Consider the following 15,933-nt stretch of genomic DNA (forward strand, 5'->3'; position numbering starts at 1 on the left):
TCCACCTCTGAGCGAGCTACATCCTCAGTCCTATTTCATTTTATTCATTTTTTAAAGTTTGAAACAGTCTCACTAAGTTGCAAAGGGCCTTGCTAAGTAGCTGAGGCTGGCTGTGAACCTGTGGTCCTCCTGTCTAGCCTCCCGAGTACTGGGATTATAAGCATGGGCCACCACACCCAGCTTATCAACATTATTTTATTTTTGAGGTACTGGGGATTGAACTCAGGCATTCTACCTCAAGCTGTACTTTCAGTCCTGTTTTTTATTCTTTATTTTGAAACAAGGTCTTACTAAGTTTTGGAGGGCCTCACTAAGTAGCTGAGGGTGGCTGCAATTCTCAACACATTTTTAAACGAGCTACCGAGTAGCTCATCTATCTGCCTGTTTCCATACCTATTTCCTTTTTGCTGACGTCTAAAACAATTCCTTTTCACTCTATTGGATAACACTAACATCACATTATTTTTTAAATAGATCTCTAAGAGTGCAATTGTTGGGTCATAGGACATGTACCGTGTTAAAGTTCTTGCTTAGTACTAATAAGCAATTAAGTTCCCCATTAATGCTCAGTCAGTAACCACACCCATTGGCAATACAAGTCACTATCTCACATTACCTGCTCACATTCAGTACTGCCATTTTCAACAATATGCCAGTTCAATAGATTAAAATGTATTATATATCCTTCCCTGAAGAGAACAGGGCCTTCATTTTGATCAGGAACTGGAGCATAGTAAATGCTAACTAAATTTATGTTGACTGAAAAATCCAAAGGACTAGAGTCTGGAGTAGAAACACCGCTCTTCACCTCCTCCAGGTGGAAATCATTGGTATTAGAATTATTTTCTATGCAGCAGTGACTACAATCTGCTGTCGCTGAAGCCCCTGGGGTCACCTGGGACCGGGCTGCTCAGCACTGCCTGGGGGTCTCTGAGGGCTGGCTCCTTACAAGAAGCCCCCTTTACCAGGCAGATGTGTGGTCAGGTTCTGTTCTTACCACGCGTGTGCCTGGTGGAGATACAGCTTCACAGATAGAGGGACCCACTGGATGGAAAGCAGCCCAGCACCCAGCTGAGCAAAGAAAATGAATGGCGTGCAGCTCAGAGTATGGTGCAAGTTCTTTTCCTAAAAGAAATCCATGGTGGTAGGTCATGGCTTTGTCCATGTTTATGATTTACCTTTGAGATGTCAAAATCAATGCTTTCCTCCCTGACCCGCTAATGACATATTTAATTATCAAGTGTATCTCCAGGGCAGAGCACAATGCCCGGTCTGAAGCAGTTCTTGCCAAATGTGTGCTAAATAAATGTAGAAAACTGAATGGTAGAAGAACAGCAAGGCTTCTATAAGCCTAGATTTTTAAAAATTCATGAGTTTTGTCACATGTATTTTGTTCTTTTTTTTAACTTCTTTTTTTTTTTTTTTTTTTTGTGTGTGTGTGTGTGTGTGGTACTGGGGACTGAACCCAGGGGCATTCTACCTCTGAGCTACAACCCCAGCCCTATTTTATTGTTTTGAAACAGGGTCTCACTAAGCTGTAGAGGGCCTCGCTAAGTTTCTGAGGCTGGCAGGAAACCTGCGATCCTCCGGTCTCAGCCTCCCAAGTACTGGGATTACAAGCATGGCCACCTCGCCTGGATGCATTGCTTCTTTCAAAGATGGTAAATGCTCTCTTAAGTGGGCTCTCCCAAAACAAGCCCCCCACTCACCTAATCTCATGCTCTCTGCTCTTTTGCTGATACACCCGGATCAATGCGGGTAGTTGGCTACTCTAGCTCACCAGTCTATTTCTCTCCTTACTAGTTAGGGTTATATATATTCACTAAGAGGTTACTTGTGTTTGTTCTCAAACCTGTTTATGTCAGTCATACTCATTACTGTATTGACGTAATTTAATTACCTATTACGTAAATTAATGAAATATCCGTGCATAAGGAAAGAGCTGTTGTTTCTATAAGTTGAGTGTTTTGGAAAGACTCCATGCAGATGAGTTACATTAAAAGAACTGCTGTCAAGTCAGGGATGGACGAGACAACCATGAACGGCTACGGGCGAGCATGTCGGGGAAGGCACTTATCCCACAGTGTCTAAGGACTTACAAAGGAATCAGATCTCAAGAGCATGAAGGAAGCAATTCATGCAAGTAAAATGATGCTGATATACGAACCTATTAATAACTAAAGCAAGGATATCATGAAACAGCAACCACTCTTCTTCCAGGTGATGCGCTCTGAATATCTCTAGTCGAAGCAATTCGATTAAAAAAAAAAAAGTTGGTCGTGCCCCAATTAGGTGATTTTGAAACTCACAGTATGGAAAGCACTAACTCAATCCCATTCCTTCACTTTATTGGTGAGGAACTGGGTTTCGGGAAGATTTAAGGGCTTTATTTAGAATCCTCCTTTTCCATATTCCATGTTCTGCCTACTCCCCCCAAAAGCAAACGACTCAGCACAATTTCCTTTGCAAAAAGAAGTGCATGACATGGATACACCCCGGAGAATCAAGGACGGATCTCATTCCACCCTACCGCTCCCCTCAGCAGTCACTAAAGCAAGCACACACAGGTGTGTGTGGCTTATCCCCAAACCGAGACACACCAAGTCTCTTGTGTTACAGACACATCTTTGGAACAGGTGAACCATGTACCTGGGTCGAACACGTGAGCCTTCTAATTTTAGAATGACTTCAGCTCCACGTGGGAAAACTCTAGACAAAGGAACGGGGAAGCAATCTGCAGTTCTGAAAAGCTTTTGTTAGCTGAGATGAGCAATGCGCAGATCCCTTGTTTGCAGGCTGGCTCGCGTTCTACCTGTTTTCCAAACAAGTAAAGCCTTCAAAGATTTTCCCCTATTATTTGTTCTCCTTTCCCTAGGCACCCCCAACCTAAACTGGCCATCCAACATATTCAAGCCTAGGGTCCCTGCTGAGACCTCACTATCGTCTCCCAAGGAAACAGATGACGGTGACATTTCCCATGAATAACCCCCCTCCCCATTGTGACTTTTCCATGTTCTTTTATCATCTCTGAAAAGTCTCTTAGACACTGAATTAAGCAAGCCCTCAAACAGGCCCAGGTTCCAGGTGGGCATCATCAGATGCAGACAAGGGAAAGGAGAAGTTCAGACAGCAGAGGGAGATGGCAGAGGGAGGCCTTGGCTCCCAGGCGCCGGAGCCAGGCCCTCGCCACGCCCCCTTGGTCATTAGAGCGAGTCTCATGAAAATATGAGAACCAGATGGGCAGCCTGGGAACTGTGCAACATTTCTGAGGGTTAAGCAAGCAGCCACCCAACAACTTCTTAACCAGGGTGCATTCTGTCCCTTTGAAGGGGCATTAAAAGGCGCCGTTTGAAGATAGGTCATAACTCCTTCCTTGGGAGGGTGTGACAGATGTTCTAAGTTGTGGATACTACCACCCTCGCCCTGCCTCCAGCTGATGTTTCTCTCTATTTTACAAACTGACAATCAGCTGAATAAAATTTTTCTGTTTCAAACACGACTATTAATTTCACTCCCAAAGCAATTATTTCTAAAATCATGCATTAAGGGATCAGCTGAGGTTGCTTTTTTATTTTTTTGGTAGTACTGAGGATTGAACACCCAGGGACATTCTACCTCTGAGCTACACCCACTCCACCTCCAGCCCTTTTTTTAAATTTTTTGTTTTGAAACAGGGTCTTGCTAGGATGCTGATGCTCTCACTACATTGCTGAGGCTGTCCTGGAACCTGAAATCCTCTTGTCTCAGCCTCCCAAGTATTAGGATTACAGGTAGGCGCCACCATGCCTGGCCCACCATATCTTTATGATGCTCTGTTCCCAGGTTCTCCACTTGCTTGTAGGGTAGGCTCCTGGAGGGAAGGAAGAGATACCCTGCTTCTTTGTATAGGGTTCTACCTAATAGAGTGTTAAAACCTGAATATAAAGTAGTATCTAGTTCCAAGAGAATTCAATAGTCATTACTTGGTGTCCCTGGGGGATTGGTCCTAGGACATTCCCCAACCCTGCAGATATAAAATCCACAGATGTTCAATTCCTTGTATAAAATGGCATAGTATTAGTTAGTATACAGCCTACACACATCCTCCTGCATACTCTAAAAATAATTAGCGAATTATTTATAATACCTAACACAATGTAAATGTTACGTAAATAGGTGTTATACTGTATTGTTTAGGGAGTAAAAAAGCTTGTGTGTGTTCGGTACAGATGCAATTTTCCCCCAATATGTTTGGCCTGCTGTTGGTTGACTCCTCAGATGCAGAAGCTGTGATGCAGAGGCTGACGTTACCACGTCCCCATCCTGGGTCTACAACAGCATCACCAGCTGATCACTGTGGCGTTTCTACTTCCAAGAACCCAAAGGCAGCTTTATGCTCCCCTCCAACACAGCTCTGCACGTCCTCTCTACTAATCCACCGGAGTGGTCCCGTGAAGGGTCTAACAGGCCATTCCTGGGTTAAGTCCAACAGCCGAGGCAGCGAATCCAAACAGAAACCTGATGAATAGTTTGCCCAGGGACTTTAAAAGACTGAGACCATGTGGGCCCAGTACCAGGGCCCTCACCCCCAGCCCCTGTCCCATTCAAAGTAAGTGTCTGGGAAACATTTGCTGATGGTAGTCTGGGTTCCTATGCCTCTGGTATCTGTTATCCTCCAGAGTTGGGGGTCTAAGAGACAGGATAAAAGGAAATCTCAACAAGAAAGACCAAGGGCAACCGTCAAGAAATAACATCATGGATTTTCTCCCCAAGTGCAAGGGAGCCACACGGGATCAGCCTTGACTGGCGCATGGAATTGGTGGTTTCCTCTCCGTGATGCTCCTGGGTAATGGCCAGGCTTCCTCTGACTATTCCTATAGCTCTCTGGCTCCACTGTTCTCATTCAGGAATGTGCCAACCTATCAAATGATATCAGAATGTCAGTGCCGCTGTGCTAGCCATACGTTCTAGTGTTTGGGCAGATCACCTGGTCTATCTGTAGAAGGGGCTGAAGATGTACCTGGAGTAGATGTATCCTAGGAAGGGTTTTGGGGAGATTCTGAGAACAGCTTAGTAGTCACTAAGTTCTCCTCCCATCTCCCCATACGTGCACACTGGAGCCCTTTGTGGTATGGGAGGTAATTCAAAAGTGAGAGAACTGTTTCATGGAAACTCTAGTTGATCCTGTTCTCTAGAAGAAGCACGGCTTTGGGACAGACACACTAACTCCCTCCTGCCACCTCCAGCTCCAACAAAGGAAGAGAGATATTCTGGGTAATCGTGGGTCACCAAGTAGTTTAGACACCTTAGGGGTTCAACTGCATCAAAGATAACTGTGCCAAGGGAGGGCTGTGGGGCACAGAAGTGGTGGTACCCAGTAGGATGGGCAGCATCACCTCCAGTGGGTATGGAAGAAAGGTCTAGAAAGGACAGAGAGCAAGGTACTAGGGATGCTGTGCAGTTAGTTACAGAACTGATGAATGCATAAGAAATACACTTCCTCCCTGAAGTTACTAGGGAGACACAGCAGGGGGCTACTGAGTAGCAGATGCAGCAGAAGTCAGGGAAACATACCCCATGTGAACAGGGGAATAGTGAAACCACATGCTCACGCATTGCTGGTACAGATCAGCATGGTTCACTTGGAAACCTATTTGACAGTTCTTATCAAAAGTCATAAATATATGTATTCCTGTTCCTGGAGATGTATCCTGAGAAAAGAATCCAAACGAAGGAAAAGCTTCTAAGCAGGAAGAGGCAGGATCGTAATGTAAAAAACTAGAGACGTCACCAGTATCCAATGGCGATGCATAATTAAATCCCACATTTTAAGGGAACACTGGGACAGTTTAAAAGGATTGATTTCAGCACTTTCCAGCAACATGAAAAAATGCATATTCCCAACCCGAGTCGAAAAAGCAGAAATCACAATCATCAGTACTAATCATGTAAAAGTATCAACGCACACAAACAAAAGCCGTCAGCAACAAGCCGTAATCAGCCTCGTGCTGTGACAGTGAGGACTTTGACACCCACGATTCCCCAGTTCCCCAAAAGGCTGACCTAGAATTTCTTAAAATGAAAAAAAAAGGAAACTAGCATTCCAAAAAACATAGACCAGAAAACCAAGCACAAATGACCATGAAGGGGTCAAGGGGCTCAGGAATCTCATTGTTACGTGAACTGGAAAAGGAGCTCTCAGATGCCATCTCCAGCACACCGGGCCGTGGTGGCTGTGGGGACAGCTACAAAGAGACAGGAGCAGGCTGGCTCAGCGAGCAGGCCCAGCTCCTGCAGTGAAGGCTGCCTGGGCTCTCCTCTGCCTGCGGGGACAGGGGAAGGGAGGTCAAGGAGGACTGGGGACAGGCAGGTGCGCGTGGGCAGAAGCCCAGCAGGGAGGCTCTGCCACGAAGGCTCAGGCCCATGGTGGCCAGGACCTTCGGCACACCACACCCATCTGCACCCCGGAGAGACTCGACTCACCGCTCAGAGGGGACGTGCTGTTCTCCAGGGCTTGGCACACAGCCAACACGATCCCTGCGGAGGGAAACAGAAGTGAGTGTCGCTCAGCTCGGCAAGCGGCTTCAGCGGGGACCAGGGGACAGGCCCTCTGGAGGGCAAAGACAGGTGGGGTGTTTTTACCAAGGGGTGAGCATACAGGACTCCTTTGTGAGGCTCAGAGTCAAATGAAAACATGGGACTCCTTGTTTGAAAAGCACCCACAGGAAACACTAAGATGTCACCAGTTTCCTTTCTGCCCTAGCCTCTTTGTCTTTTTCTACCTCTAGAGGTGTTTTTTTTTTTTTTTTTTTTTTTTTGGTGGTACTAGGGATAGAACCCAGAGGCATTCTACTTCCGTGCTACATCCCCAGCCTTTTTTTATTCTTTATTTTATTTATTTACTTATTTTTATTTATTTATTTATTTTTGGTATTGGGGTTCCTGGAAGCCCTTCTACCCCCGGGCTACACTCCTAGACCTATTTTTACATTTTTATTTGGAAACAGGGTCTCCTAAGCCAGCGTGCACAGCTGGCTTCGAACCTGTGCAATCCTCCTGTCTCTGCCTCCCAAGCGCGGGGATTACAAGCGTGCGCCACCACGCCTGGCTATTATTCTTTATTTTTTGAAACAGGGTCTCACTGAGTTGCAAAAAGCCTCGCTAAGTAGCTGAGGCTGTCCATGAACCATGATTCTCTGGTCTCCACCTCCTAAATGCTGGGATTATAAGGGTGCGCCACCACACCCGGCTGTTTTTGTTGTTTAAAATACCTTATACACATTTTCCCACTCTCAAAGTATATTTAAGAGATGTTACTTTTTTTTGTCACTTTTCTTTTTTTCTTTCTTTCTTTCTTTTTTTTTTTTTTTGGTGGTACTGGGGTTCCTGGAAGCCCTTCGACCTCCGGGCTACACTCCCAGACCTATTTTTACATTTTTTTTTTACTTGGAAACAGGGTCTCCTAAGCCAGCGCGCGCGGCTGGCTTCGAACCTGCGCGATCCTCCTGTCTCTGCCTCCCAAGTGCGGGGATTACAAGCATGCGCCACCACGCCTGGCTTTTTGTCACTTTTCAGCATAGGATGCAGCGATGTTAACAATGCCCTCTTGGCTGCGTGTCTCATGGCTTTGGGTTTGCTGTGTGTGCCTCTTGTCTGGGCACAAGGGTACTTGCAGGGTGATTACAGCTCCTCAAAGTACACAGGGGCTGCAGTGGCAAAGTGTGAAAATGTACAAGGGACCTAGGAACTGCCAGATTTTCCCTCCAGGCAGCAGCTAGACCACTGTGACCAGGGGTGGGGAAGTCTAGACAGTGCCTCTTCTCCCCAGGGACAAGGTGGATGGGTGATGCCCCAGGGCAGTGTGTCCTCCATGCCAGAATGTACTGGGTACTGGAGCAAGGGAAGCAGAGACACTGCCCCTTTTTAATTGCCCACTGAACATGCCCCCGAGCTGCCAGCCCAGACGATGGCATCTGTCACCATGCTCTGCCCCACAATGTCATGGGGTACTTGCACCTAACCCTAGGGTTTTGTGTGGCCAGGGGCAGAGTGCATCAGGAACAACGACCCACCCAGAGGGTCAGGAGATGGCTGCAGGCAGGACCATCGGAACCAAGGCTGGAAGCGTTCAATGCAACTGACTCTGTGTGTTTACAGCGCTGGGGTTTGAACCCAGGGCCTCAGCATGTGAGGCAAGCACTTCATCACTGAGCCACACCCAAGCCATTCAGCGCACATCCTGTCGTACTGCTGGACTTCCCTCATGAGACACAGATCCTAAGAAGAAACCCTACAGACGTCAAGACCGCAACTGCAGAGCTCCGAACCTCATGCTCAGAGCCAGTGTGAGTATGGGGCTGTGCGTGACCCCCACCACCACCAACAGATGACCTTCTGTGCCCTCATATTATAGTGCCAGAGGTTCCTGGAAACAGAGCAGTAAAATTCCAATGAAAAGGGAACCTCTTCTGAGTTCTGCAATCAGCATAAATTAGCTTCTTAAAATTGAAATGCAGAAAGATGCCCCAGTGGCCACACAGAGGGGCCCCAGGCAGGGGCAGCAAGTCAACACAGAAAGCAAGAACCATCCTGTCTGCTCCTCCTCCATCGCACAGGGTCAGTGTGACCCCCCCCACCAGGCCAACAGAGCGGGCTCCTGTCTCTCTTCACTCAGAGAGTGGCCACAGGGGTCCTGGCTCCCAGAGGAAAACATGCTTGGAACAGATAGAGCACCCCACTCACAACTGTGCTTCCAGCCTTCCAAATGAGAAACATGAGTGCTTCTTGTTGCTTTTAGTACTGGGGCCAGGCCTGGGCTTTCCAAACACTGCCACAGAGTCCTATACCAGATATTTGGGCTGGAATTGGGTGAGGCAAAGGGGTTAGGAAAGAAAAATGAGTAAAATCACATGCCTTTCTTGTGCAGTTCTTTCTGGAGGCCCCACAGACTCTAATTTTGGAAGAGACACATTTCAAAGGGTAAATCTGGACTGCACACGCCAAGTGTTCTAGCAAGACATTCCTGCCGCAGCCAGGAAGGGTCTTGGTGGCTGCACACATGAGCTGGGAACAGTCACGTTCTGACTGGGCTCAAGTCAGCCAGTGACCCGTCATCCTGTCAAAGGGTGGCAGGGGAGATGCCATGCATAGCTCTCAGAGGGCAGTGTGACCAGCCTTTCACCAACTGTCCCTGAGCTAATGAACGATCCTCATGCCTGCACCCCGTCAGTCTAGGTAGATGCGGCACAGCTCCCGGGCTCCACGTGGGCCTCAGCCGCACAGACACCAGCTCCCTCGGGGCCACTGGCTTTCCCCTCTCTGCTCCTCACTGGTAAGCTCTCAGCTGCCAAACTCACAAAGGTATTGTGCGAACTGGTTAAAGTTTGCAAAGCTACCATGCCCCACAGATGAAAGCCACTGACTTTTTACTTGTAATCTGAACAATATGAGAATAGCTCCTTCTATGTCTTTGTGTTCCTATGGAAAAGAGCTTCTCCATGTCCTGCCCTCCCTCTGCGGTCCTGATTCATGCACAGCCTCAGCGGGGGGCTTCTGAAGGAGAGCAGGGCCTCTGCTTTCTTCTCACCGCACAGTGAGCTCCCTAGAAGGGCCCTGGGCTAGGCATACCGCGCCTCCCTCTTCCCAGGGCCCCAGCATGTATTTCCCTTGTTCTCATAATTAACCCACGACCTCGGCACCTTTCAGCCTCTCTGCTCCCTCGTCCAGCTCGTGAAAACACCCAGTTGTTCAGAGGAAACTGAGGCTTACAGAAACTAAGATATTTGCCCAAGCTATTGCAGCCCAATTCAAACTCAAGTGTATCCCATGGTCGTGCCCAAGGGAGTGTTTAATCACCACTCCACAGCCTGCCAGGAAACACTGGCAGGTGTGCATTTATCGGCTATGAGTCCCCAACCCTCAGCTCCCACAATCTCAAAAGACAGATTTAATGGGATGGCAGTTGAGGCTTCTGTTCTCTCTTTTGGAAGCCACAACCATTGCCCGTTGAGATTTTCCCACTCCTACCAAATTCTCCGCACCTCTGAGCAAGGCCTGCTGAGGGGTTGCCGGATCCACTTAAGCCCAGGTGTCCAGGACTCTGGCTGAATAGCTGTGTTTGGAAAGCTGGGCCATGTGAAGCCCTCTAGGAAAACGTGGTCTTGGCCTGCTCCACGGCTCATGAGCAGGAGAGTCCACAGGTCTTAGAAAGAGACCGTGGCTTTGGGAGACACAGTCAGATGTAGGCCTGGTGGCTGCGGCCACAGGTCTCTCCCGAGTTTCAAATCTGCTTGCCATCAGCTGGCAGGAAGGGAAGGCGGGCTTGGGGGCCACCCAGCCAGCTCCCCTCTGGGGCAGGAATCGTCCTTTAGCTGCTCCCGCTAGCATCCCGTTTCTGTTGACAGAGCTCTACAGTGGGAAATCCCAAAAACTTCAAACAGAAAAAGAAGGCGGTGGTGTTGAGGGGAAAACCACACATAACAGAAGAAAACCTTTATGAAAACCTGATCCCCACCCCCAGCCGCCAGGACCCGGGCCTGCCTTGGAGGCAGGACAAGGGTTGCCATGCTAGAATCCAGCTTTTTGGAACTCAGACAAAAGCTTCCAACAGAAACGATGCAGTGAGAGCCGCCAGCCAGCAACTCTGGGGGTTCACGGCACTGGGTCACCCCGGATATGCCAGTAGAAAGAGCCAGGGAGAGGGGCTGGGCACCCACGTCTCCAAGGCTGGAAGCCCCACAATAGCTGTTTGCTCCTGCATGGGACTGGCAACTCTGGTCTGGGACCCAGAGTGTGTCTGTGGTATGGGATACCCTCTGTCCTCAACTACCCACCACTTGGTGGCCACCCGGCAGAGGTGACCGTGTCCTGCTCTGGCCTCTGCTGTAGCTAATTTTTGCTTCCAGGTTCCTTCCTACTCCACCGGACCATCATGGGTTCCTCTAGACTATCAAGAGTTCAATGTCTCACGAGCACTCGGTTCCTAAGCCGGGCTTTCTGGGTGAAGGGCGAGGCTCTGAGAGGTATGGGGAGGCTGGAGGGAGGTTGCAGCAGTTTCCTTGGGGTGCAGGACTCTGGGCTCCCAGGACGTGGCAAGGAAAGGCCTTTGGGTGAAGAGTGGTACAGGGCAAAGGAGCGGCAGCTGGGCTAGAGAGTAGGGCAGAAGGACTGTCAGGGGCTGCCAGTCTCCTTCCTCTTCTACTGTGCTTGGGCGGGGGGTCATGAGCAACAGCTTGGGAGGTGGGGGGTGGTACCTAGAGGGTGGGAATCCTGCATCTCAACGCAGGGCCACAGAGAACCCAAGTCCTGCCAATACAGGTTCAAGGCATCTTTTTCCCTTACAATTTATATCCCAACACTTAAGTTTCATCGGCAAACATTGCAGGATTTTACCTGCATAGTAAAACTTGTCCCAGTGTACAGTTTGATCAATAGTTTTAAAATCTAAGAGGTTGATATCCAGGTGAAAATACTGACTTTAGGGCAAGAATATATTAAAAAGAAGGAAGTGTGCTGCAGTGCAGATATGGCCAATGAAAGACGCAGGTGGACAGAGGTACCAGGAGCCCCTGGGACCATCTGGAAGACTGGGACAGACGCAGCCACGCGGCATCCTCACTGAGGAACAACCGTGCTTTCTCTCTCTCCTGGGAACAGGTGGCAGCTCATTTCTGGCTCTGTTCCCAGTGATGCCAGCACACACACACGGGTTCCAGAGGAATCAGGTAAAACTGCAGAGGAATCTGTAGAGGAACTGGCCAGACAGGATTAGGAAAACTCTGGGGATGGTGAGGAGAGGAGTTTAGAAATATGTGACACGGGAATGAATCACCTAGGGCAGATGGGCCCATGGGACAGAGGGCTCTTCCTGTCTCAGTCCCAGCCTTGGGAGTACTATTCCAAAACACAGGTTGGACCCTGTGGGCCAGGAAGAGAGGCTGATGGAGAAACCATCTGAGAAGGCTAGGCTGTGTTTCAGGTGGCAGGTCCCGCTGCAAACGGCCAAGAATCCGGTGGCGCTGGGCGGGGCAGCTCTTAGTTACAAACCCCCACCAACCAGGTAGGTCCTGACACCTGTTCTCAAACGTAACTACGTCAGCATGCAAGGAAACCAGGAAGACATTTCTGCACCGGGGGCAGGGGGACAGAGGGAGCCTGAAGGGTCTCTGGAGGCCTCACCTCACATTCAGTTGTGAGATTATCATTATGACTGATGTCATGATTAGGAGCAGGAGCTGCAACATTTGCTCGAACGCTTACTATGAACCCCGCATCCTCTCATTTAACGCGTGAAGCACGAAGTAGGCACTAAACAGGCTGAGCATCCCTCCTCCAAAATGCTGGGGACCAAAAGTATTTTGGATTTCAGATTTTTTTCCCCAGATTTTGGAGTATTTGTCTATGCATATTGAGATATCTTGAGAAGACCCAAGTCTAAACACAAAATTCATATGTAGTATTTCTAGTAGGCCCGCTTTTGATGGCGACCTGTTGTGTGATGTCAGGTGTGTAATCTATTTGTGACATCATCTCAGTGCTCCAAAAGTTTCAGTTCTTACCCAGCATGGTGGTTGTGCCTATAATCCCTGTGACTCAGGAGGCTGACGCAGGGGGATGGCAAGTGCAAGGCCAACCTGGGCAACTCTGTCTCAACATAAAATAAAATCTCCAGTATCAGAAAGAAAAAAAGAAAAAAGAAGGAAAAAATGTTTCAGATTTTGGAGCATTTGGGATTTTAGGTTTTTGGACTAGAGATGGTCAACTTTTATTATGTTTCACTTTAGAGGTAAGAAAGTGGAGGTGTGGGGAGTTAAGTAACTTGCCCAGGGCCCCCCAGTTTGTAAGTGTCAGATGTGTTACAGGGCCCAGCTGGTCCCATTTTGCTTCAGTGTACTCCTGAAGTCCAGCCAAAGAACACGGGTCGACTAGAAAGGATGACATACAGCCGGGCGTGGTGGCGCACGCTTGTAATCCCAGCATTCGGGAGGCTGAGACTGGAGGATTGTGGTTCGCGGACAGCCTCAGCTACTCAGTGAGGCTCTCTGCAACTTAGTGAGACCCTGTTTCCAAATAAAGAATAAAAAATAGGGCAGGGTGTAGCGCGGAGGTCAAATGCCCCTGGGTTCCATCTTCAGGCCCGCAAAAAAAAAAAGAAAGAAAGAAAAGATGACATCCTCTTTTTCTCACCTGGATAGAGGCAAATGATGGCTATGTGTACATTGTCTCAATTAGAGTATGCTCTTTGTTTTCCGACTTAGTTTAGGCAGTGTGTGTGTGTGTGTGTGTGTGTGTGTGTGTGCAACTGAGGACTGAACAGGGGTATTCCACCTCTGAGCTCCATCCAAAGGCCTATTTTATTAGGAGGGTCTCACTAACTTGTGGAGAGCCTTGTTTGATTGCTGAGGCGGTCCTCATATCTGCAATTCTCCTGTCTCAGCCTCCCAAGTACTGTGATTACAGGCATGTGCCCAACACCTGGCTTAGCTTGGGTGTTTATACCAATAATCCCAAGATCTATGAGATCTTAAAGGGTACTTCCCATTTTCACATTTTCAATGCAAACTTCAGGTTGTCTTGCTAACACAGTCAAAAGTTACAGCCAATGAGGGTCATGATCTTAGGACACTGAGCTGCCCTTCCTAGGGGACCCCTGGTGTGGCCATAAGCAGAAAAGCCAAACCTGAGCCTCAGGCAATACCTTGCAATTGTGCTAACACAGAAAATAGGCCAGCATTATCTGAAAGCCCCCAGGAATTTTCTGTATCCATCTAAAAATATCTCAGAATTGGAAAAATGAAATTGTTCAGAATGAACCTTCAAGATCAGGGAGGCAGGAGAAATGGGCAGAGGGGGGATCTCACCACAAATCACTACCAGTTTTTAGTTCTGACTTGGGTTTGACATGGCAGGGCAGACAGGAGCTCTGCCACCAGACTTGGGTTCAAATCCTGCTCTGCCACTTCTTAGGTGTGAGCTTGGCTACGTGATCTAACCTTGGGGCGCCTCTGTGTCCATCTGTAGAATGAGGAGAGCAGCCCCTCACAGGGCTGCACAGGATGGAGAAATGGGAAGTCCTTGGGCCGTTGTGAGTGCTGCTAGCCATGGTGGGTGCTGGTACTTTGTCCCAGTTTTTCTCCTTGGCTGGTTTCATTGTCACCTCCAAGAAGTTCAAGACGAGGAGGTGGTCATGGTCCTCCCTCCCTGCCCTCCCTCTGACACAAAGAGGACTTCAACAAAGGGGCACAGGCCCCTGATGCTCTAGGGTAATGACCTTGGAACAGTATACCTTTTGGGGTTCTGTTTTTTTAATTTTTGTGGCACTGGGGTTCCTGGAAACCCTTCTGCCCCCGGGCTACACTCCCAGACCTATTTTTTTATATTTTTATTTGGAAACAGGGTCTCTTAAGCCAGCGTGGCTGGCTTCGAACCTGCGCGATCCTCCTGTCTCCGCCTCCCAAGAGCGGGGATTACAAGCGTGCGCCACCACGCCCGGCTCTTTTGGAGTTCTAAAAACTGCTATTTACTTATGTTTATTAATAAAATATTTATTGAGTATCTACCTACTATGAGCAATTTTTTTTAATACTAGGGATTGAACCCAGGGGCATTCTACCTCCAAGCTACAACCCTAGCTCTTTTTACTCTTTATTTTGAAAGAGGGTCTTACTAAGTTCTTGAGGCTGACCTTGAACCTGCAATCCTCCTATCTCAGCCTCACAAATAATGGAATTACAGGCATGTGCCACCATGCCTGGTTCATGAGAAAATTTTTTAAAAAAATCTCAAAGCCGGGCATGGTGGCGCACGCTTGTAATCCCAGCATTTGGGAGGCTGAGACCAAAGGATCATGGTTTGCGGACAGTCTCAGCCACTTAGCGAGGCCCTTTGCAACTCAGTAAGACTCTGTTTGAAAAAAATTTTAAAAAGGCTAAAAAATAGCACTGGGAGTGTAGCTTGGAGGTATAATGCCCCTGGGTTCCATTCCAAGCACTGCAAAAAAATAAAATAAAATAAAATGAAAAATATCTGACATCGGTGACTTGCCTTCACGATGTCTGAGCAACAGTATCTATACTATCAAAGAGAAATCAAGTCTTCCACACTACAACAAAGGCAGGCCAGGGCGGGCTGCTGGCGTCACCTCTGCCACCCCCACCCCCCGAGGCACTGCACTGCTCCTAATTCCCATAGAGACTCCCCCTACTTCTGCACCCCAAGAACATCTCCAGCCCCACCACTCGGCCCAGGCCTGAGCCTCGCCACATGTTTAAAATACACTCCTCTCCTCTCTCTCCTCCTGGGTTCTGGGAGGGGCTGAGGACCCAGCGGCCACTGTCAGCTCCTCCCTCACTGACCCAGTCCAGTCCAAGTCCTGTACACCCGGCCTCTGTGGATGTTCACCCTATCCATGTCCGGCATCTCTCCCTGGGCCAGCACGAGAGTCTCCATTGGTTCTCCTGCCAACAGCCTTTTTAGCTTCCTCTGCTGCCAGAGTGGGCTCCCTGGACCCTCTCACTCCTTTCCTTCCAATTCCCCATGTGCTCCGCACAGCTCACAAGCCAGTCCAGAGACAGAGCCCAGTGCAGAGGCCGAGGCAGAGATTGAAAGTACATACTGGTCTCAGATCCTACTTCCATCTAACCCCCCCCCCCGCCCCCGCCGCCCCAGTTAGGCACATGTAGACCTGCCCTGCCCCCTGCTGCACCCAGGCGGTCCCCACCCAGCTCGGTGCTCATCCAGCTCCAAGCCCAGGGCTCCCACCGCTCAGATCTTGGCTCTAGTCTTTAACTTTTATTTACCTGCCCAAGCCTTGGTTTCCTTTGTTATAAAAGGATAGAAGAAGGTATCCATCTTCTGTACAAGATTGTTGTAAAAGAATAAACGAGGAATACATGAGAAACCTGTAGTATATTGAATGACACATAATAAATATCATGGCAGCTGCTATTACGGATG

General features: G+C 48.7%; 1 protein-coding gene across 1 annotated transcript in view; it reads right to left on the reverse strand.

The window, feature by feature from the left end:
* Nucleotides 1-15,933, reverse strand: part of TGFA (transforming growth factor alpha) — a gene marked incomplete at both ends in the record, with an annotated part of 106,309 nt that overhangs the window by 58,971 nt on the left and 31,405 nt on the right. The window contains one exon of the mRNA XM_080711388.1: nucleotides 6,463-6,516. Within this exon, the coding sequence (XP_080567514.1) occupies nucleotides 6,463-6,516 (54 nt within the window). The remainder of the gene's footprint in view (nucleotides 1-6,462; nucleotides 6,517-15,933) is intronic.

This window comes from Muscardinus avellanarius, assembly GCF_963383645.1.
Source record: "Muscardinus avellanarius genome assembly, chromosome: 15".
In the NCBI taxonomy this organism is placed as follows: domain Eukaryota; kingdom Metazoa; phylum Chordata; class Mammalia; order Rodentia; family Gliridae; genus Muscardinus; species Muscardinus avellanarius.